Source organism: Strongylocentrotus purpuratus, unplaced genomic scaffold (assembly GCF_000002235.5).
Source record: "Strongylocentrotus purpuratus isolate Spur 01 unplaced genomic scaffold, Spur_5.0 spur5_scaffold_3, whole genome shotgun sequence".
Classification (NCBI taxonomy): domain Eukaryota; kingdom Metazoa; phylum Echinodermata; class Echinoidea; order Camarodonta; family Strongylocentrotidae; genus Strongylocentrotus; species Strongylocentrotus purpuratus.
The window spans coordinates 38,503,637-38,522,848 of record NW_022145609.1 but is presented as its reverse complement, the minus strand read 5'-3'; the positions used below and the strand labels follow the sequence as shown (position 1 = coordinate 38,522,848).

The 19,212-nt window shown below is 37.0% G+C and overlaps 1 protein-coding gene and 1 long non-coding RNA gene across 2 annotated transcripts; one reads left to right on the top strand and one right to left on the bottom strand.

Moving 5' to 3' along the window:
* Positions 1–5,506: 5,506 nt before the first annotated feature.
* Positions 5,507–7,909, bottom strand: LOC115928835. Its single transcript, XR_004066244.1, has 3 exons — positions 7,703–7,909; positions 6,958–7,183; positions 5,507–6,369 (listed from the first exon to the last, which is right to left on the bottom strand). It is a non-coding gene; the product is annotated as an uncharacterized LOC115928835 (long non-coding RNA).
* A 6,507-nt stretch (positions 7,910–14,416) lies between these two features.
* LOC100889735 (beta-1,3-galactosyltransferase 5) lies at positions 14,417–17,761 on the top strand. Its single transcript, XM_003724366.3, has one exon. It carries the CDS (start codon positions 15,066–15,068, stop codon positions 16,206–16,208), a length of 1,143 nt encoding a protein of 380 aa, XP_003724414.2. The 5' UTR covers positions 14,417–15,065; the 3' UTR covers positions 16,209–17,761.
* Positions 17,762–19,212: the final 1,451 nt, after the last annotated feature.

The following is a 19,212-nucleotide window of genomic DNA, read 5'->3' as shown; positions in this document are numbered from 1 at the left end:
TACTGCTGTGTTACCTGTGTACAATTAAAGCACTTGAAAGTAATGCAATTGCATAGTATTGATTGAGAATACTTTTCATTAATTTTCAACATTTTGGATACACCTACAAGTATGAGGTTTGCACACAAGAGTTGTACCATCTGTTCTAATTGCTTCAAGTTTAATTAAATCTTGCATGAAATGGACACCATCTGCTACATGTCCTTGTGATGTATATAGCATAGAGCTACTGGTATGCCTGAAAAGCTGTTTGATTGGTGGAAATACCATTACGGGTGTACAAGTCTCGCACACAGCAATTGTAATGTCCCACCAAGAAATACAACCCCCACCCCCCCCCCCCTCCAATCTCACCAAGAAGTCTTTGGGTAATAGAACTTTTTCTTACGGAGCGGTTGGTGGAAAGTAGATTTTTTTTTTTTTGGGGGGGGGGACAAGTCCATTGTGCCCACTCAAACAAATTGACTGAACTAAGCAATTAAAAAACCATTGATGCATTTTTGAATGGTAAATACTTCAGGAGAGTTTTAGGTTTTCTTTCCCAGCAGCATATCTTGATGGGTAACATCAGATATAGTGTTTTTATAGGAAGATGGTAAAACATATTTCATTGTTTTTGTTTTTTAAGATGTCCCTAGCTCTTTGTTGCTTCTGTATGATCCCAGTCCAATGTTTGATTAATCTGTGATTAACATTTGTTTCAAAGTGGAATGTGTCTGCCCTTAAATGCTTTTAAACACCTGTGATAATCTAATCTAACAAATGTGTGTTCATTAAATATAAGGAAAACTAACAAAGAAGAGAAGAATACAAAGAAAACTATGAAAGAAAAAAAACGAAGGAAAACTGAGAAAAAAAAGGGAAAAAAAGATTTTATACACTACATGTATTTTCAGATTGATGATAACCAGAATGTGTGTTCAATAGTTCATATTAGAAGATGAAGTTTTGAACGGAAAGATTAACATGTAGGTAAATAATAACAGTCCAGTGGCAATATATTTTATGTTACAAAGGTTCAGAGACCTACTGGTGGATTTAAATTAGGATGGGGGGGGGGGGGGAGGGCACAACCAGCAAGTCCCCCTTGTATGCCCAGTCTACCATTCTAGTTCACAAACAAAACTTTTGTTGCTCAATTATATATTTTTCCAAAATGTTGCACCTCCCCCTTTTTTAGAATCCTGAAACCAACATTACAGTGACCAAAAGAGACATAAAGAAATAGTTATGTAATGAATGGGTTTAAACACCTAAAGCCCCACTGCACTACTTATAGCTACTTGCGCCCTCTATAGCAAACAATGTCTAATCGGTGCCTGTTGGTCCCCCATGATTCTCTTTTTCTTATGTTAATTGAGAGCTGATTTGATGAGATAACCACCTGTCAGTGACCTTGGAGGGAGGTCTAATCCCCCTGGCCAAACTAGTACAGACAGGCTTTAATATGAGTACATGTATGCTGTAAACAACATTGATAGATAAGTGAAAGTATGGCTGTCATGGTTTCAAACCATTTTATCTCTCTTCCTGTGCATTTTTTTCTGGAATAATTCTTCTTTCATTTCCCTCTCTTCCCACTCTTCACCATGCAGATGAAGAACCTGAATAGCGCCCCCTATGGGTGCATTATTACATCTTCTGTTGCTAGAGTATTCAGCATAGCTACCAATCATTCCTATGAAGGAGGAATCCTCCCTATTTTTGTCCTCTCCTTCAAAGTAGTGTTATGAATCATAGATTCATCTCTTTCTCTTAAAACTTCTGTGTAAAGGCATCCAAAATACAATCTATTCATATTTTGCTTTTGGAGATTTCTGATTTTTTGCTCTGGAAGGTTGGCCAGTATGGAGTTCTAATGGAATGGCTATTGGCAGAGTATAAGACCAAATAATTAAAAAACGTGTTTAGCGTCCTGTTTTTTCAAAAAAATAGGAAGGAGGAGGCGCTTTTTTTTTTTCTTTCAAAATGGCCGCTCGGTACATTTTCCCTGACTGTCGGGCTATTTTGCAAGATGGCCGCCAACATTTTATTTTTTTTAAATTTTTTTAAAATCAGAAATAGATCCATTTTAGCAGTGTTTTTCATGTTTTTTTTCTTTAAAAAAAAAAAAAAAATTATTAAAAAAAAAAGGAAGCGGGCGGGGACACTAAACATGTATATTTTTTTAATGGCCTAATAGTGAACATTTAGTATGGGTCAGGCCTGGTCCTATTCAAGCTGGGCAAATTTGAAACTAGACCAGGGATATGTTCCGCTGAGACTCTTGGAGGAGAGCATCAAAAGACAAAATATATTTTTTAAACTCCTCTGAGCTGACGTTTTTTTTTCTTTCTTATTCGAAACTTTCCATTGATCTTGGGCCATTTTGAGCTGTGGAGCTAAGTGTGGTAAAAGTGGAGATACTTATGCCTATTAATGATTAAGCCATGCTTCTTCTGTGTATCTGTATGCCCCGCTGAATTAGTTTGTATTGAGTGGTAATGTCAACGAGATTAATGGCAACTTGAATTAAAATGCGTATATTCAGTGCTGTCCCATATGAACATTGAAACAATCTATTATATAATAAAGAGCTAGGTACATGTAGGTCTTGTTTGTTGGGTAAAATACTTCAAAAGTTACCCATTGAATTGATTTTAAAACAACTAAAACATAACTATCAAGATGGCCATGATAAACAAGAGTATGGAAATGTTTTTTAAAGAAGGAGCAAATGCGTTAATTGCAATTGAATATTCCATCTTTAAAATAGGATAAATTGTCTTTTCTAAAATAATTGGAGTGTAGTTACCCCTAATTGATGCATTAGTCCTGTCCAGAGAGAGTTATTATGGTTATGTGTACAATACTGTTTTTAGTTCTTTTTTTAATTTCATCTCAAATTCTCATTCATTTTTGTATGCTGTAAAAGTGTAAATATCATTTATTTATTCCAAACAGAACTGTGTCATTGGAATACATCAGGGCCCTGTGTCATAAAACTTGTTAAGTTGTTATCAATAACAAGTTACAATAATAAGTTACAATAACTGTTATGAGCTACTGAAATGGTGGCGTTCGATTGGCTGAGAGCAAATTTGTCATATAAATTTTGCATTTTTTATTGATAACAAGTTTTAGTGAAACATGGGCCAGAGGATAAAGGGTCCAACATCATCAAAACAGTTTTTGAAACAATATTTTGATGAGGTTTATTAAAGGACAAAGTGTTTTCATCTTTCATAGTGCATCTACGTTCTAGAGGTGTTGTAGTCTAGGGTTGCGTTTATCTAGCAAATTTTTGGCTAGAATCAGGTTTCTCAAACGTCTTTCAGGCAAATTTAGAAGTAGATAAACGCAAAGCCTTTTTCAAACGTCTTTAGATATGGGCATATCTAAAGACGCAAAAAGGTGCGTTTTGAATGTGACATACAGCCAGAATCACGTTTCTGAGAGATCGATAAACGCAAAGCTGTTTTGAACCTCACATACAAATATGACCACCCAGGTGTTGTGTACAAGCATACGTGTGAAGTTGACCTCCGAGAAACTGTCTGCTTCCCGGGTCAAAACAGCTGGGCAGACACAAGGCCTTTATTTTGAATCGTGAAGGGTCGATAAACGCGACATCCCGCAAATCACGATCGTATAGTGGGGTACGATAGTGGGGTTCGATTGTGGGGTACGATATGTACATATCTAGTGGCAAGCCTAGATAAACGCGCTCTAGGATTGGAGAATGAGTCTCTGGACTGTAAACCACAAGGTACAGGGTTCAAATCCCTTCCAGCTCCTTTGGCAAGACATCAATCTCTATTTGCCACACTTGACCCAGGTGTATGCAGTTGGTGCCTGGTAGAACTTATTCCTTGAATGGACTGAGCACTGTCATAGCTTCAGCAAAGATAATAATTTGCAAAGTCCTTAAGAAGCATCTAGAGACATTATATTATAGTGTCATATGTGCAATAGACAATATCAGATTAATATTATTAATATTATTTTTTATTTTTATCATGATTATTATCAATAATATTAATAGTAGTAATAGAAGTGGCGGTATTAGTGGTAGTGGAAGTAGTAGTAAGTAGTAGAAGTAGTAGTAGTAGTAGTAATAGTAGAAGAAGTAGTAGTAGTAGTAGTAGTAGTAGTAGTAGTAGTAGTTGTAGTAGTAGTAGTAGTAGTAGTAGTAGTAGTAGTAGTAGTAGTAGTAGAAGTAGTTGTAGTAGTAGTAGTAGTAGTAGTAGTAGTAGTAGTAGAAGTAGTAGTAGTAGTAGTAGTAGTAGTAGTAGTAGTATTAGTTGTAGTAGTAGTAGTAGTAGTAGTAGTAGTAGTAGTAGTAGTAGTAGTAGTAGTGGCAGTAGTAGTAGTAGAAGTGGCAGTAGTAGTAGTAGTAAACAGAGGACCTTTAAAACATAAAGATGAAAACATTCTGTCGTATAAATTTGTCAAAATATTCACGTTTCCCTTAAAGTTAAAAAAATGATGGAGTATGGCCTTTTTCTTCTCACGTATTCATTAATTGGAAATTAAAAGGAAAAGTGGTGGAGAAATATTTTTTCAAACAGATGTTACATCATGTGAGATGTAATCACTTTCAAGTCTTTCATTTCTGCTGCATTCCCAGTGGAATGTACTTGTATGCTTCCAATGTTTGTTGCAGCATAATTGTAAATAAGAGTGACGACACTATATATGAAGAGTTTAATTCCAAAAGGCGCTAAATCCACTTTTGGCGTTTTCGAGTAAATCAAGGTTTTCTGTTAGACCACTTTTGTTTCAACGAAACTGCCAAATTTTCACACAGTTCAAAGATCTACCCCCAAAGATCATTAAAATATTGCTTAAAGAAATCCTGCCATAGTAATTATTTTTTAATATTTTTTTATTTTTTCAATTTGTTCGGATTTAGCGCCTTTTGGAATTAAACAAGGATTTAGCGCCTTTTGGAATTAAAGTTTTGATGTGTCATTCCGCATTTCAAATTTGTTTGTTTTTTTGTTTTAAGAATGATGTTCGGATGTAATAACATACTTCTTTAATTATAATTCAGGGTCTAACACACACATATCTATCCATTTAACACATTGAAAGCCTACATTATGTTGAACATACTTCTCACATCTCATCATTCTAGACGTTTTCGCTCCACACTAATTTCAATCAAAATTTTACACATTTCGCAAATAGTTAGTACATGAGCAACTTCAATCATAAAAATGTTCTCTCTATTCAACTTGTAAAAAAACACAACAACTCGGGTGACTCAGCACATTTTTAAATTGACAAAATAAACAGGCAGTAAAGACTTGTATTGTGTGAAATTTGAAAATCTTGTAAATTTGCTTTACTCATTATCTGATGTCATAACGGTGAGTTAATTAAGACATACAAGAATTGGCAAGTACTTAAATAATTAACATACAGTCATTAATGAACAGTTTCTTTAACAATATCATATGAATGTCAACAAGAAGATACCTTACAATGGAAATTATTCATAGTTCACTAATGTAAACGACTCCTCATAAACAGCAGATAAAATACATACTTAAGTGCTGATTATGCATACATATTATTTGAATAATTGTTTGTTAACATCCTAATGGAAATAGGAGCAATAAAACTCTACCCATACAATATCAGTACAATCTACCGTAAAGTTGTGAGATTAGCCACAATCAATTAGTTGTTATTATACAGTGAAGGTAGCAAAGCGCCAAATATTAATTATCTGTGTGCATGCATTCTGGTTTAGTAAATTTGCATTAATAATTACCAGCGCTACTTACAACAAAATGCATACATGGGTAATAAAACGGAATTTGATTCCAACTGCACTGCTCAATGAATGCACATTTTAGAAGCCTTCTCTGTTCTTGAATTAAATAGTTTAAACTGATCCATTAATTGTGTAAAAGGCATAAAATCAAATGTCAATCTTCATAGGCAGCAATGATGCCTTCGTCCTCATCACTCTCCACGTCCATTGCATCAGTAGGCGCGCACACCTCTTTGTAAAAGGCACCTACTTCCTGAATGAAGTTGCGTGGCCCATACCCTACTAGCGGGTCCACTTGTAGCTCCACCCCCATCGCTCGTAGAAGATTTGCTACATCCCGCTGCTTCAGCAATGGGAGCTGATTGACCCGAAGAGTACTCCATCTCTTTCCTCTCTTTAATATGGTGTACTCATCTCCAGGTGCGCTATAATACTTGGCGACAGTGACTGGGGCTGGGGCTGGTCTCACGTTGATGCGTTTGGCCTCTGTGATTTTGAATGGTAGGCGTACTTCATTAGGTTGCCCAGACGTTTCCTACCAAGTACAGAAAGGATCTGAATCTTCGGGAGCATACCTCCACATTTTTCCCTTGCTGTGTCGTAATCTGTAAATTAAAAGTGAAACATTGTTAATGGACATTTCCAGCTACCTGTATTATAAATCACAAAAACCGTACATGAAAAGTTTATTTTTGTTGGTTTCATTCAATCTAAATAAACAAGTTTGTAATACTAAGCACAGCCCCCCCCCCCTTCCACCAACTGTCCTTGCCTATACTGCTCATGTTTGTTATATCTACATACAGAATTGCATTGCGCGAGTGCACATTTTTTTGCACAGTGTGACATGCAGTGTATGTTGATTGCGCGAGGGGAATTCGTGAATTCACTTTGACCCAGTTGTTTATGGTTCAACCTACGCTACCGGTATAAAATAAAAACAACATTACGACCTAGTTTGACATGTGTATCATAGATAGCATATTACACATGACAAAACATGTACGCCCCTCCCCCCCCCCCCCCCCAGTAGCAAGAAAAACCCCAGCGAATAAACAACTCAATTAAAATTAACAGAAAATTATTGCAATGAGAAAATTGGTATCAATTCTGGCAATTGTGTATGATCTGTATTCAACAATTTGATTTGCAAGCAAAGGATAATTTGTTTTAATGACTCGATTAAAACTTACTTGAAATGTTGGGGCATAGTTCCGCTCTCTCCTTGGTTGTGGACCATTTCCTCGATGGCGCATGACTGGATTGAGTTGTAAGTGGCACATGATGAATGAATCTTGCCGCGGTTGTTCGAGTCTCTGTAGCAGTCCTGGAAAGTATCTGTGATGTCTCCTTCTGTCAGCAAATACGCCTTACAAAAGCTGTGAGGTATGTGCTGGCATCCAATGGCTGGTTGCTTCCCTATTGATAAACGAAAGTCATCATGGTAAACATCAGGTATTCCACGAAAACAAATTCCTCAAATTTAACAAAACACCGATTATGACTGCACTCAAATACAAAATGTTTGTTACAGACTTACAGCAGATATTTTCTTAATAGATGGCAAATTATCATTACACTTATGCTATGGCATGAGTAACAACGGCTTGTGAAATATCCATAAACTACTGCACCAGGTCCAGGGCAGATAGTGATCAAAGCCAGTGACCAGTGACTGAAGCCGGCGAAGGCGAAGGCGTGGCGCGCCAGTAAACACATAATTTACCCTCACGGCCTCAGTTTAATTACAAAATTGTATCTAGTAATTCGTTTTGGTTAAGCCTTGAGCTCATACTACATGCAAACAGAATTGCAATAGTCTTAGTTAGACTATTACCTATTAGTATTACAATTCATTCAATGCAATATAAATAATGCAAATGCATCTGCACTTAATTACACACTAACACAAAAATGAGTAAGTGGGACTAAACTTACCAGGAGCGGTGTTATGATCTTCCTTGTTCTGGTTTTTGGCCCATTATTTTTCATTTCGCTTCCTTTTTCTTGGATTGTTGGTTCTCTCAACTAGCACCCTTCCCTCATCCATGCTGCTAAGTGAGCTAAAGACTGTCAAAACACTGTAAATACTGCAGAAATAGGATCGATCTCGATGCAAGCAGCAAGCTAAAAGCTGTTGTCAATCCGGGTCGCGCGTTTCCGTTTTACACCCTGCCCTAGGCTTTTCGGCAAGAAATTACACGAAACATGCTGTATCCGAAGTCTAAGTTTGTTTATATCGACGTCAAGAATAGCGAAGCCAAAGCTTATGTACAATTTCAATTGGGGATGCGAGGGTCTTCTTGTTCAAGACGGTTTTCCCGATATATTATTGTTTTGTTATCGCTGGGCTAAATTTTGCGAGCTGATCACGCATCCTCACGCTCTTAGAGTATTGCGTATTAATGGATAAAAATAAATGATACGACTAGGAAGATCAACTAGTATAGAGAGTTAGCTAGCGCTACGTGACGTTTTCAGAGTGGTGGTGTGCAGAGCGCCGAGGCAAGATGTGGACGACTAGACTCCGAATACCAGTCGGTTTGTAAAATTTTATTGGAGAAAAGCCTAGGGCAGGGTGTAAAACGGAAACGCGCATCCGGGTCACTGGAACAATACTGCGCTCTGATTGATCAAAACACACAAGGTGGATATAGCGCCTTTTGGAACTAAACACTTTTGGATTTAGCGCCTTTTGGAACTAAACAAATTTTTTGTGTCAATTTTTTTCATATTTCTGAAAATTATTTTCAGAAAAGGAATGGTGATTTAAATGCGCATGTGCAACTGGAATGTACTCATACTAATAACTCCATTTTGGTAAAAAATGGATTTAGCGCCTTTTGGAATTAAGCTCTTCATATAGTGTTTATTATGTATAAGATATGTAATAGTATGTAATAGATACATCGATGATGATATTAGAAATTATTACTTCATCAGGATGTGCCAACGAGGATGTTTATATTATGTAATGATCAGGCCTGTTTTCATCAGCTCAAGTTTGCCAAATAACCCACTATTTTCAGACTCTGGATATTATCCCGAAGCTCGAAATTAGGTCTTCACCCAACCGATATGCTCATCACAAACTAGCTCAGACAGGCGCAAATTAGCCCGCTATTTCCCAAATAGGGGTATATTTTGGAAACAAGACCAATATTTCTAGGGATATTTTCTCGACCAAATATCCCGCTAATTGCAACTGCGGGCTGATGAGGACGCAAATTAATTGGCTAATTTGAGATCGGGATAGTTAAAATAGTTGGTTGTTTGGCAAACTCAAGCTGATGAAGACAGGCCTACAGTTGGAAGTTGGATTGGTGTTTAGAGTATATGTTGCAGTATTGATTTGACCATGATCAATTATTAGTACTGAAGTACTGTTGTTTGTTGTTGGCCATGCATTGACCTATTTCATTGACCTATTTCGGAAGGGGAAAAATCTTTTATTTTTTCCTATAAGAAATATTATTTCATGAGCTTTACCTATAAATCAAACTGTCAGACTTTGTCATTAATTTGATCGCAGATGTTGTGTTGGATGTGCCTCGTTTGATCCTTATTCACGCATGACGTTATAGTGCGGTTGAGTTGACATGGTAAACCGCCTATTAAACCACTAATGTTTTCACTTTAATCTGTGCATGATTAGATACAGTAATGTAAAGGGCACCACTCACATGTCAGTTTACAATGCTCTATACTGAGAATATGTTAAGGTACGCTATCAATGGTTATGACTGCTTCTTTTCCATTCCATCTCTGATTTGCATTGTTTTCCTTCTTCTTGCAACTACTATATTAAAATAGACCTTGGGCAATTCAATAGCCTTGCATCTGATCGACCTGTTGAAATGTGCGAACATGACAATGGCGCATTGCGTATTCCAAACATAATTTCTATGGGATATTCAATAGGGTACTGAAGTTGCCCTTGAGTTGATTTTGCGAAAGGAATTGCAATAGACCATTTTCGTAATGTAACCAAATTTAATGCACAAGTCTTGGTGAAGTGCCTCAATACAAATTATTTCATTCACCTGATAAGAATAATAGTATTTCAATAGTCAGAATGCAACTGCATATATTATTAAGTGTTGCTAGGTAGGTCAAGCCATAATGTTTGTCCAACCTGGCAACAACTAATGTGTGCATCTTGGATTCTGTCTATTGAAATACTATTATTCTTACCAGGTGAATGAAATAATTTGTATTGATGCACTTCAGAAAGACTTATGCATTAAATTTGGTTACATTACGAAAATGGCCTATTATGTTAATTTGAGACTTATTTGTTTACTTGTTAGTTAGTGCCATAGTGGTCTATTCTCCTTTGTAGATTCATATTTTAGTAGATCACATATTACCCAATTCAAATTGTGTATAAATCTAATAATGTGAAAGAAATGTTATCTATATGAATATTGGTTCAATATGTTTGGAACTATACTTTTTATCATATTTCTTGTAAAATAGGCAATTCACTGATTCCTTGATCAGGGATTATTTTCAATCAAACATTTATTTCTCCTTTGCTTAGTCGAAAAAGCTGAAATAAACACAGATATTTTTCTTGTGTAATATTCATCATCGTTTACATTGCTAGCGTGAAGGATGAAAAGTCTTGAATAATTTTGTAACTCCAAATGTTGATCAGCTGAGCATAAGGTATGTTTACATGGTCTGCTGTGAGCTAGAAGGACGTTTCCTCTGTGTGTGAACGCCTAGCTTCTGGCTTCCACTAGACGATATTAGATGTATCTCAATTGATTTATATGATAAAGTTGAGTTTTCAGTTACATAATGTTGCATTTTTAGTTATTATAATATTTCTATATTCCTAAGTTATTTCATGAGTAGATTGTGTACAAGCATGAATATATTTGTGTCATTGACACATATAAAGATAAACTTGAGTTCTGGTAATGATAGAAAATAAATTCTGACAGAATCCTACAAAACTTACACTGAACGTTCAAGATTACAAATAAATGACATGTGCCAAACGATTTTGGTAGAATATGTATAGGGGCTGCGTAATGAGCATAGAAAGTAAAGGAAATTAGTCAAGTAGGCCCGACACCATGTGCTTAACACAGCTCACTTTGTGCAAATAATTAGAGTTGTGGAATTGATTGAAGATGATTTCCAGCAAGTTTTGTGAGGCTGTTTTTGTGACTGGTTCAAACAATCAATCTACTGCAGGATAAACAATTCAAAATATGATGCCCATGGCACTTTTATACCAGAGAACAAGATTAGCTTTGTAGTTCAATCACAATTCACTTCTCTACATCGAAATTATTTGAGGTTACATGTATATATATTTTGTTAATGTTATTAATTCCCATAGGTTATTGATATCATCTGATTGTGCGACAGTAAAAAAATAATGATTATTACTGTATTTTGTAGATATATGTATATGAAATTATGGCTATTGGATTTTTAGGTACTTTGTAAGATTTTGTAACATGTTAATTCTCTCTACCTTGTCATTTGGAAAAATGGAATAAACTATTTCAGGTAAAAGTGTACCCTGTTGTGTAAGACTTTTTTTGTTGTAATTACTGGTGTCTGTTTTTATCGTTTGTTGCAGCTCAATTATGATATATAGAAACACCTTATGAAATTGAGCAAACAATGTAATGAAAATTGTTTCTTTGATATGGCCATAACCCAGATGAATATGTAGGCCGATAGGACAATGCTCTTGGTGTGTAATTTTGTTATCCCAAAATACAATTGAACATTGACAAATATGTCCTTTGTATCTTGTAATGTTATGTTTTGTCCAGAATTATTCTGTAGGCTTTGACCTAAAAGGGTAAAAGAAGATGATAAAGGAGGGGAGAAGAAAAAGAATGAAAGAATTAAGGAGAAGGAGATGAAGAAGTATAGAACTCGAACTGTTGAAGAAGAAAAGCCTCTCAATTTGACATTTTGCAACAACTTTTGCCTAACAGAATCCTGTCTTAATTCTTATCCAGCTCCTTTTGTTTTCTCAATCTATTCACTAGGAATGTTTATGTGCCTAAAATACTACATCGGATATATAAATATATATATAGGACTGACGCGTGCATCATACAATGCCGTACACGTTATAGCCTAACCATATACATGTATACTCTCTGTGCTGACGTCATCGTTGTTTACTTACGCACTGTCCGATGTCTGCTTCCGTAAAGACGAGAAAGTTTGTCGACCTCTATCCACATCCACGGTGAAGGAAACACGCGTAGTCTCTTTGCTTCAGACCCACATTGTTTTCTTGTGACTACTCCGATCCTCATCCACGTACGTACACAAGCTCACATACATTCAGTGTAAAGTTTGTCGACCTCGAGCCAGAGCCATTATACGCGTAGTCTCTGTGCTTCAGACCATACATTGTTTTCTTGTGACTACTCCGATCCTCATCCACGTACACGTACACAAGCTCACATACATTCAGTGTAAAGTTTGTCGACCTCGAGCCAGAGCCATTATATGCGTAGTCTCTGTGCTTCAGACCTAGATTGTTATCTCATGAAGCGATCGCTGATTTCCTTGAATTTCAATCTCATATTGTACTTTATTTGAACATTGCACAGTAGCACTAATTTAAAAAGAAAATGAAATCTGAATAAAACGAGCAATTTTTCAGACAAAAATATAGACTTACTCCCTCAAGAATTGATGGTCTTGTATGATCATTACTCTCAGATTATTTTGTTCTTTTATCTTGCTGTTACACATACTAATAAAGCAATAGGCCGTTCAAATAAAATGCAAGTTTTTTTCCTGTTGGTGTGTAGTCCTGCATACATTTCATATGTTGATATGTAAACTTCTGAATGTGTTTCATGGATTTTTAAATGGAATTCTGAGATATGGTGGTGGTGGTTATTTTACCTGGCTGCTAAGAAAGCATAAATGCTTGTAGTAAGCAGCCAGATGGTCGATGGCTTTAGGTGCTCTCCGAGGGACCTGGTAATGAGGATTAATTCCTTACCAAACACTCGTCTTGGTTTCGAACCCGGTTATTTCTTCAAACTTGCATACCAGTTAATACCACTTTCTCAAGTTAGCTCATTTGATGACTGACAGATGATGTCATAGGGGGAGTGAGATCTAGAGGATTTTTAGGGTTTTAAAAATCTATGAAACACATTCAGAAGTTTACATAATTATCAAAATATATGAGATGTATGCAGGACTATACACACCGACAGGAATAATGAATTGAATGGTGTCAGCTTACAAGCGTTTCAAATTTATACTTGAGCTGAAAATCTAGTCTCAATGAGAATCTGACAGATGTTCTGGTAAAACGCCCGGTTTAATGTTTCACAGCGGCTGATGTATGCATTTTTAATTCAGTAGCCATTAATCTTGTCGGCAAATAGACTATAAACATATGCAAAGCCTACATGCCAATCTTTCTATGGAACATAGTCACCGTTTCTTTTATGAAAGTACAATAAATAGATATATATATATTTTTTTTTTTTTTTTTTTTGCCTAGACGACAATGATGCAGGTTAAGAGGAATGATTGTTTTTATCGGTGTGCATGTGTCCGAACAGTTGATTTATAACGGTAATTAAAAAAAGGTAACACGCAATGTTCCATAAGGCTTTGAAGAATTATGATAGTCAATATAATAAGAATGAATATTTCTGATGGTTAGTGCTATTTGGTGCATCCATTTAGTTCAAACCAAAGGCAAAAGCGGTGGCTTTAATTGTCCGGAAACACTGCCCCATACATCATACATGGGGAATTAGAGAGCGTCATAATTTATGTGAGGATCGGAGTCAACAAACTTTCACATCCTTAGCGTACGGTTTCTTGATAGTCTAATTCCAAAACTGTATTTTCATAAATCACAAAATCACTCACTGATTTAGTATTCATTAATTAGAATTTATTTCTTGAATTGTATTGGTTTATTCCAAATCGAAAGAAAATATTAAGTATGATATCCATCAAAGGTACTTGTTTGTTTTCTTTCCCGTTATTCTTCAAATAAATTTGCAACAAATAAATCATGGTCTGCTTTTGTAAGCTACGTAATGAAAAGTTTGTTCACCTTGGATACTCGCTCTTGGAGTATGGTATCCTTGAAACGTCCAGCCTTTCGATTATCGTAATATTGGCACCCGCTGATACAGCATAAATTAGCAATATTTTAGGACAAGAATGTCGTTCAGATTATACCCATTGAAAGCATGATGTTAAAATATACCATTGCATCCCCTTTTTCTTAGATTTAACGTTGGTTATTATGTTTTACGTTGATTAATATGCTGAAAGCATAATCATATTACAGATAGGGTGTTTTATTGGAGTTTTTTTAGAAAAATATCTTTCTTGACAATCGAATAATTGCGTTCTTTTTTTACATATTGTCACCATTTTTTCCTTTATTTCAAGAAAGGCTTAGAAATCGTAGAAAGAATGGTATAAATCTTACGACCACGTTGCACTAGGGTTTACGACTTAGACTAGCAGCAAATTTTTGCGGGAAAGTTTGTCGACCCAACATTGTCCCCTGCCAAGCCTCTCCGCATGGCCAATCAGGGAAGAAAGCGAAGTTGTGTCGAATTTACATCATGAATACTACCGACCGCATTCTCCTCGCCAACTATAATGCTTTCACTCATTCATATTATAGAAGCTTCGCATGCGAATTGATATGTTTTGTTTTTCCTTTAGAACGTGACGGACTATTCTCCTCGTGATCTGTAAAGAGATTTTTTTGCGTAGCGAAAAGGGATAAGGAGAGAACGAAATTCCCTGTTTCCCAGCCGACAACCAGTTCGCATTCTCCGTCTCAGACTCGGAGTCAGATATCGTGCTTATTTTGCTGGTCAAAAAGTAAACAAAGTGTAGGCCTAGTGAGTGGTAGATCTATGCATAGATGCACTGGCAGTTCCAGCCAATCGCCTGATGGTGCTTCGTACAGGGGACAAGGCCAGGCATAGTGAGTGAGCCCGGCGAACTGGGGAATGATAGCACTGGGTAAATCGCAGAGGATTGATTCCCTGAATGCTGAGTCCAGCATTAGTACATTTTTACTGCCACGTTACATGGAGCCGTTTTCAAGCTGATGCCCAGCAACTCTGACTGAATTTGTTGAAAACTTTTTTGAACTAAATGATTGGATCTAGAGTTCTCAGACTCAGTGCTGTTTGTTGGAACAATATTATTATTTAATTATCCATGTGGATCAAATCGCTTCTCAATATGATTCTTTAATGAAAGAATGGAACAACAGTGAGTGACTTGCCATTCACAAGATTTGGACAAAATGCCTATCCATTTGAACATGTCACCAATTCTCTTGCGAATCCTGAGAATATTATTCATGAAGCTTCTTGGGACAACTTCGGTTTTGGTCGCTACCGGCTTTAGCATATCCCTCCTGCTCCTACTTGCCGTCATAGACACTGAAATCTTCCAGGACGACCGGTTCCGGATGAGCATCGACCTCGACAACGGTCATGGGATCTCAAGAACGTTACCAACATTGGATGATAGAGTGGCGGTGATTGGTCGACACAAACTTCAGTGGGAACAAGGCACCGATGCAGCTGAGCAGTTTATGAAACCCGAATGGGATGTGAAACAATATGTGGATGTGTTTAGCCCAGGCCCAGATTGTTCGGTTAATCCTCTTCTCCTGTTAATCGTCACATCAGCACCTGAAAACATCAAAAGGAGAACAGCCATAAGAAATACATGGGCACGATACAGAGACCCTAAAGTCTTGAATACAACACATTTCAAGACTGTGTTTTTAATAGGCAAAACCTCTCCTATGTTGAATGAACAGATTGAAGCAGAAAGTGAAAAGCACAAGGATATCCTGATAGGAGATTATGTTGATAGTTATCGGAACCTCACTTATAAAGTCCAGCATGGGATGACGTGGGCAGCCGAGTCTTGCCGATCCCAGTTTGTTCTGAAGACAGATGACGATTGCTTTGTCAACACTAAAATTCTGGTGGAGTTTCTCATGAGGTATAATCATCAAATGACAAACTTGTACGTCGGCCACAAGATGAGGAGTCAGGAGGTGGTGCGAGATCCTGACAGCAAGTGGTACGTTTCCTGGAAGGACTACCCAAGAGATTCTTACCCACCGTATGCCAGCGGAATAGGGTACCTACTCTCCTCCGATGTGGTCCAACGGGTCGCCAGACGGACGTTGTTCCATCACCCATTCCCGGTCGAGGATGCCTACATGGGGGTCCTTGCGGAGGACTTGGGAGTCGGTCTTAGGGACACGCCTCGCTTTGCTCTCTTCAGTACCAAGTGGACCATGTGCAACTACCTCTATTTCTTTGTGGTCCATGACCTGACTCCAGAGCAGCAGTATGTTTGCCTGAGGTATGCTGATGAGAGCGAGAGCACCTGCCAGAAATCCAAAGACCTGGAGCTTTGGGAATGAATGAAAGATGGTACATACCTCTTCAGTCTTCAAATTTGTTGTGTACTAGTCTGCTACTAGAGAGTGAGGACGTCAATTCTACAATTAAATACAACTTGATTGCAGAAAATTTCAATGGCTACATATTGATGAAATAGAATTGACATATTATAGGAAGAACAAAATGGTTTGAATATTTTCTAGGTATCGACTTCAAGAATGACTTCAAAGAGATGATATCATATATTTTGGAAGTGAAAATAATGTAGGCCTACATGTATTGAAATATATTGACTCTCTTGTTTTTCTTCCAAAAATGTTTATGGTTAGTTGTAAAGTGTGCATGTACAAATGTACAAAAGCATTGGGTTGTATCATAAAGAAAGTCTTCCAAATATGAAAGCAGCTACAAAACTTTTTCATGCACATAGAAATTTGTACACGTAACTTATTACAAAAATCATTGGCAAGCAACATATGTGCTTTATATTGTGCAATAAATCTGTGTCTAAAACTCTATCCTGCTCTATGTCACAGGGTAAAACAGTTTTGTGGTAAACTTTTTAAATCTCTATAAAAAAAAAGTGTAAATGATTGGCAGGATGAACTTTATTCACCTTGTAAGAATGTTTACCAAATGCCAGCTATTTCATCACACCAGTGTGATAAAGTTGATTTATGCAGTGGGTACATCCCTGTAGTTGTGCTATACTACATGTAATTTATGTGTCACATCCATAACATGATGCTGACTGTTCTTGTATTTTTATGCTGTTCCCCCACCCCTCCTTAACCTCTGAAACAAAATATATCTCTGCATACTTGGCACATAGCCCCCAGCTGGCTGTCAGCTAGCGGACACAAACATCATTTTGACATTGGCTTTGGGTAAGGGGAGCATTCCCCTATAACTATGAAGTGCTATGAATCATTCTCACGTTTCCTTCAGTATCCACTGGCCTTCTGTAGGACTAATTCGATGAGGCACCCTGCTTCCACTTCTAAACTTTTCGAGTTGAGGGGTTCAACAGGGTAAAGAACGCTTACTTCCGGGCTTATGTTGTAGGCAGGGTCGCAGACAACATGTCGGTCGAATTTCACAGGTCAAATTCATGACGTAGTCATACGGTTACCTTGAACTTAGAAGTTTCATGAACGAGATGAGTCATTACTCTGTTTGTAAAGGGATGTTTATTTTACTGATCTTTTATAACTACATGGTGTATGAATCATTTTATTTCATATTATGGGGGATAATGGTGACAGAGTTTGAGTGCAATGTTTGCATTCTCCCTGAATCCCTATTGTAAGAAAGAAGAAGGCTCGTAAAGCTCACAAATGTTGTCAATACAATGTGCACTGGAGTTTCGTGTATGATTCATGAACAAAAGGAATGACTGCTAAAAATATACAATCCCGGCCTGGCCCGGGCGGCTGTGGGCGTGAAGGTTTCCTGCTGACTGCTTCCCCCTAACAGATCAAATTCTCAATCTGGTAGCTGACCTCCTACACACTAACTGAATGATGTAGGTTATTACTTGTGTAATGGATATTTAAATTCTCTCACACTTTGTTCCCAAGCATGTTTAAAAGTTTTAAACTTTTCCTATAGCTTTTGAGTAAAAATTGCCTACCGCATTTGGTTTTTTAGTGGTTGAATGTGTTTGTAGTTCATAATTTTTCTGTTTTTTTTTTTTGGGGGGGGGGGGGAGTAATTTTGTTGCTCGGTGTAAAAAAGCAATAACACTTGAGATACCAAGGCTCAAAATGCTATATGCATTGCTGTGAAATTACTGAAATACAACAATTTGTTGCCTGGATTGGTGAATATACATGTGTGCCCTGGAAATAATATTTGTAGTAGATATAGATTACACATAACATTAAGATGTACATTACATTTGTATCTATCATGAATTGGGTGATTATTCAAAGCAGTGTGAGTGTACATGTCTAATCCTAGATTGTGGACTTATCAAAACTAATTCATCCAAACATGCTACAGTACAACTATTGAACACGTGTCCATACTCCATAGATACAGGGCATGGACCTACAGTATTGTAGCAGGTGAACAAAGGCTCCAGACCATTTCCGGTTATTTGAACAGGAGACTGTAAACTCCAGGGAGCTTTATTACAGGCTTCCCTGCCCTGGTTGACCTCCTTGACCTCAGCCCAAGAGGTCAGTAACCATGCTTTCTAAGCATGCTAGTCTGCCCTTGTATTTTCCTTACTTTTCTCCAGGCTTTTATAATACATCCACATGTGTAGACCTGGTACTTTATTGTACATGTAAATCAGTTTATACATGTTTCTCATTAGAACTCATGGTTGCCAACTAATGAGTTCACCTGTTAATTATGATGTATGGTGCAGGTGAAATCCACTTTGCATGCATTGGTTGTTGCTATGTCTGGCAAGTTTTTAGTTGTCAAGAGAAAACATTAAATTGTTCAGAAAGTAAATAGCCAATGGGTCTAATTTTGAAATATAGGCCTCTGGCTCCTGTACATTTTCTCAACTTAATTACAACTCTTAAGTTCATTTCCACAGTTTATTATAATAAATAGGTTCACCTGTTATATGCACATGTTAGAGCTGGGGTTAAAGGTCAGACAGTCGTACCATGTATGCATGCAGTTCCTACTAAGCATTGTGTTACCTAGACTGTTTTGTAAGCTGTTTTGTCAGCTTCTTACAAACCTACAGTACTAGAGATTCATGCTATTATATTAGTCTTTAGACGAGTGACCCTAAAAAAAAAGCTGAACCTGGCTCATTGTCGTAGTATTACGATAGGAGTCTCAATAGGGCAGGTACCTTGATATCAAGCAAAGTAGGAGTGGAAGAAAGAGATTTAAAAAGATATCATGACTAATTGTAAAGTCCTTGAAGAGAAAGTGATCAAAATAAGCTTTGGTCCTGAAAATTATACCAGGTTTTGTTTGTTCAGTCATAAAATTCACGATAGCTTAGATTTATGGCTGTTTTGTTTCCCAAGTTATAGTAAAATGTAATTTTGC